This window comes from Cariama cristata, unplaced genomic scaffold (genome assembly GCF_000690535.1).
Source record: "Cariama cristata isolate BGI_N322 unplaced genomic scaffold, ASM69053v1 scaffold25149, whole genome shotgun sequence".
Lineage (NCBI taxonomy): Eukaryota > Metazoa > Chordata > Aves > Cariamiformes > Cariamidae > Cariama > Cariama cristata.
In genome coordinates, this window is record NW_009635570.1 from 1 (window position 1) to 2580 (window position 2580).

The 2580-nt window shown below is 51.2% G+C and overlaps 1 protein-coding gene across 1 annotated transcript; it reads right to left on the reverse strand.

Moving 5' to 3' along the window:
• Positions 1 to 545: 545 nt before the first annotated feature.
• On the reverse strand, positions 546 to 2354 carry LOC104156243 (vacuolar protein sorting-associated protein 29-like; the record flags this gene model as incomplete). Its single annotated transcript, XM_009707605.1, has 3 exons — positions 546 to 777; positions 1370 to 1605; positions 2166 to 2354. Coding segments are annotated over 3 exons (543 nt in total), but the record flags the coding sequence as incomplete, so codon positions are not given.
• Positions 2355 to 2580: the final 226 nt, after the last annotated feature.

Genomic DNA, 2580 nt, shown 5'->3' on the forward strand with positions numbered 1-2580 from the left:
GGGGCGAGGAGGAGCGCTCCGGCCTCTGCTGCCTCTGGAGCGTGAGGGCAAAGGCCCAGCTCCCCACTCCCCCTTCCCAGACCTGCCTCTGCCTCTCCGTGCTGTCCCTAAGCAGGAGGCGGGATGGGTCTGCCAAAGGGGTTGGAGTCCTTGGGCATCTCTGACAGTCCCAAAGTGGTTTGGGTCTGTCTCTTAGGTAGAACATAGCATCTTCTTTTCAGCCCTTGGAGTCCCCTCACACCAAATTCCAGCCCCCCTTCACCTTTTAGAAGCATAATGAATAGGAGCCAGACACGTGAAGACAGGGAGTTATTATTCTCTATTAATTTTACAGAAGAGGTTCAATGCCAAGTGACCACCACCCTCTGTGACTCCCTCAGGCCAGGAACACAGCAGCTCCTTAGACACAGGATATTGTCCACAGGCCTTTCTCTCAATCAGCAGTTTCTCCTGCTTCAAGTTCTGGTTGGGAACCAAGACTAACCTCTTTGGTTTGTTTCATTTTTAACAAGCTCACAAGCAATAAAGTGTTGTGGCTGCTTTACAGTCCAACACACCGCAGCAGCGGCACGCCCCCGTGGCCTGCCTCCCCTTAGACTTAACTGGAAAGAGAAGGAATGAAAGGCAGTGAGAAGTCAACAAGCAGGTTTGAACGTGATTCAGTACTTCTTGAACTCAATTCTTTCTACTTTCACATCATCCTCAATTAGTTGGTATACATAAGTCACAACTGTGGAAGCCTGGATATCCATCAGTACAAACGAAGGGATGACGTTCCTGGAAAGAAAACATACCTTGTCAATCTTCCTGATTAGCTTACACTTCTTGCTATCAACATACCTTATACTTACATATTCTAATACACTTGGTCGCCAAGGGCTACAGGGATCTGGGAAACACTGCAGCTCGCAGGCACCGACAGAAGTGTCTCAGGCAGAGTTGCACTGAGCCCAGAACAGCCCTCGAGGCTACCAAACAGCCCAGAGCCCTGTCAGGCTCACACATTGAACCGACGGTGCCTCCAGAAGGCTGATTTCCTACAAAACATTAGCATGCAGCTTCCAGAAGACAGCAGAAAGCAAAACGACTTCAAGAAGCTGCTGCGACTCCCCCCTCTCCGTGCCCAGCAAGCAGCCCCAGACACACCAGCACCGCGCTGACACGCCAACACGTGGGCTAAGTAAAACCCTGGAAACAGGGGAGCCCCACTGCGCTCCCTGGGAAGGGAGAGAGCTGGCCTCCTGCTCCTCACGGCACCTCGCCAGTGCTCCGCAGCACAGTGGCTGGACACTTGCAGGTGAACACACACATTTCAGATAACACCTACAGGCTCTGCTACTCTGGGCAGCTCAGTGCCCGCCTCACTCACTTTTCCAAAGCACTGTAGGCTCCTGTAGCTGATCCCGGGTTGATGTAGAATTTGTTTTCGTGTTCAAATGCTTCAAATCTGTGCGTGTGTCCCGAGATGAGAATATCTACATCCAGCTGCCTCTGCAGCAGTGCCAGGCTGGCCACATCACCCCAGGGAATAACTTGATGGCCGTGAATCAGCCCAATTCTGAACTGCCCGACAGTTACAACCTTCTCTTCAGGATAATTCAGGCTCTGAGAAGGAGAAAGGCACAGCCTATAAATCAGGCAGAGACCTCTCACCTACGCAATACAGATTCCTACATTCCAAGACACGAATCCGCCTTTCACTGTTTAAGCGCACAAGGTCTCTTTCAATGCGCAGACTCACTGGATGCTTGTACCACACCCCAGCAAGAGCAACTGCAGAGCTAAGAGCGGGCAATTTGCACAGAGATCAGGAGCCTCAAGGCTACCCAACAGTAAATAAACACACGCTAGCCCCCAGTTCCCGCAACTACACGGCCAGCCTGGGGACTCCAGTGGCCTCACAGAGATCACAAACAGACTTAAGGCAGAGTTCATATGAATTAAGCGCATGTATTAGCCCCCCACATCCAGTTCCCCCTGTTGCAAGGGCAACAAGAAGGGTCTAGAAAATAATTTTGTTTCTTCAGTCTTACTCATTCCTACTTCCTATCCTGGTGAATTAGGGTTCAGGAATTGCTAATGCTGAAGGACTCCTCAGGTTTCAGTGAGACAACCACAGCATGTGGGAAGGTGGGCTGAGGAATTAACAGCAGCAAGAACATTACCTCAGAGTCCCCCCTAACAACGTGGATGTCCCCAGCCAGAGTCCTGAGGTAGTCATAGCTCTCCTTGGTGCAGAGGTTTCCCGTACACAAGATGTGCTGAATTTTTCCTGGAACCAGCAGCTTCTTGAACTTCACTGGTAGACCACTGCACCGGTGTGGGATGTGAAGGTCCCCTAATACTAACACCAACTTTGCACACAGCAGAAGTAAAGAGAGAGTTTTAACCCAGCTTACTTAACAGAATGGCACAAAACCTTTTTGCCGCTCCTAGGTGTTCACAAAGTCTGGCAAACCATTATCGGCCCAGCAGGGATTTCTTTCAGATTCAGCTTTGAGGAAACAACCCCTCAGCATGCCCGAGCTTCCCCGCGCAGACAGCCCAGCCTGCTCCCACCCGAGAAGAGCCAGGCGCTCT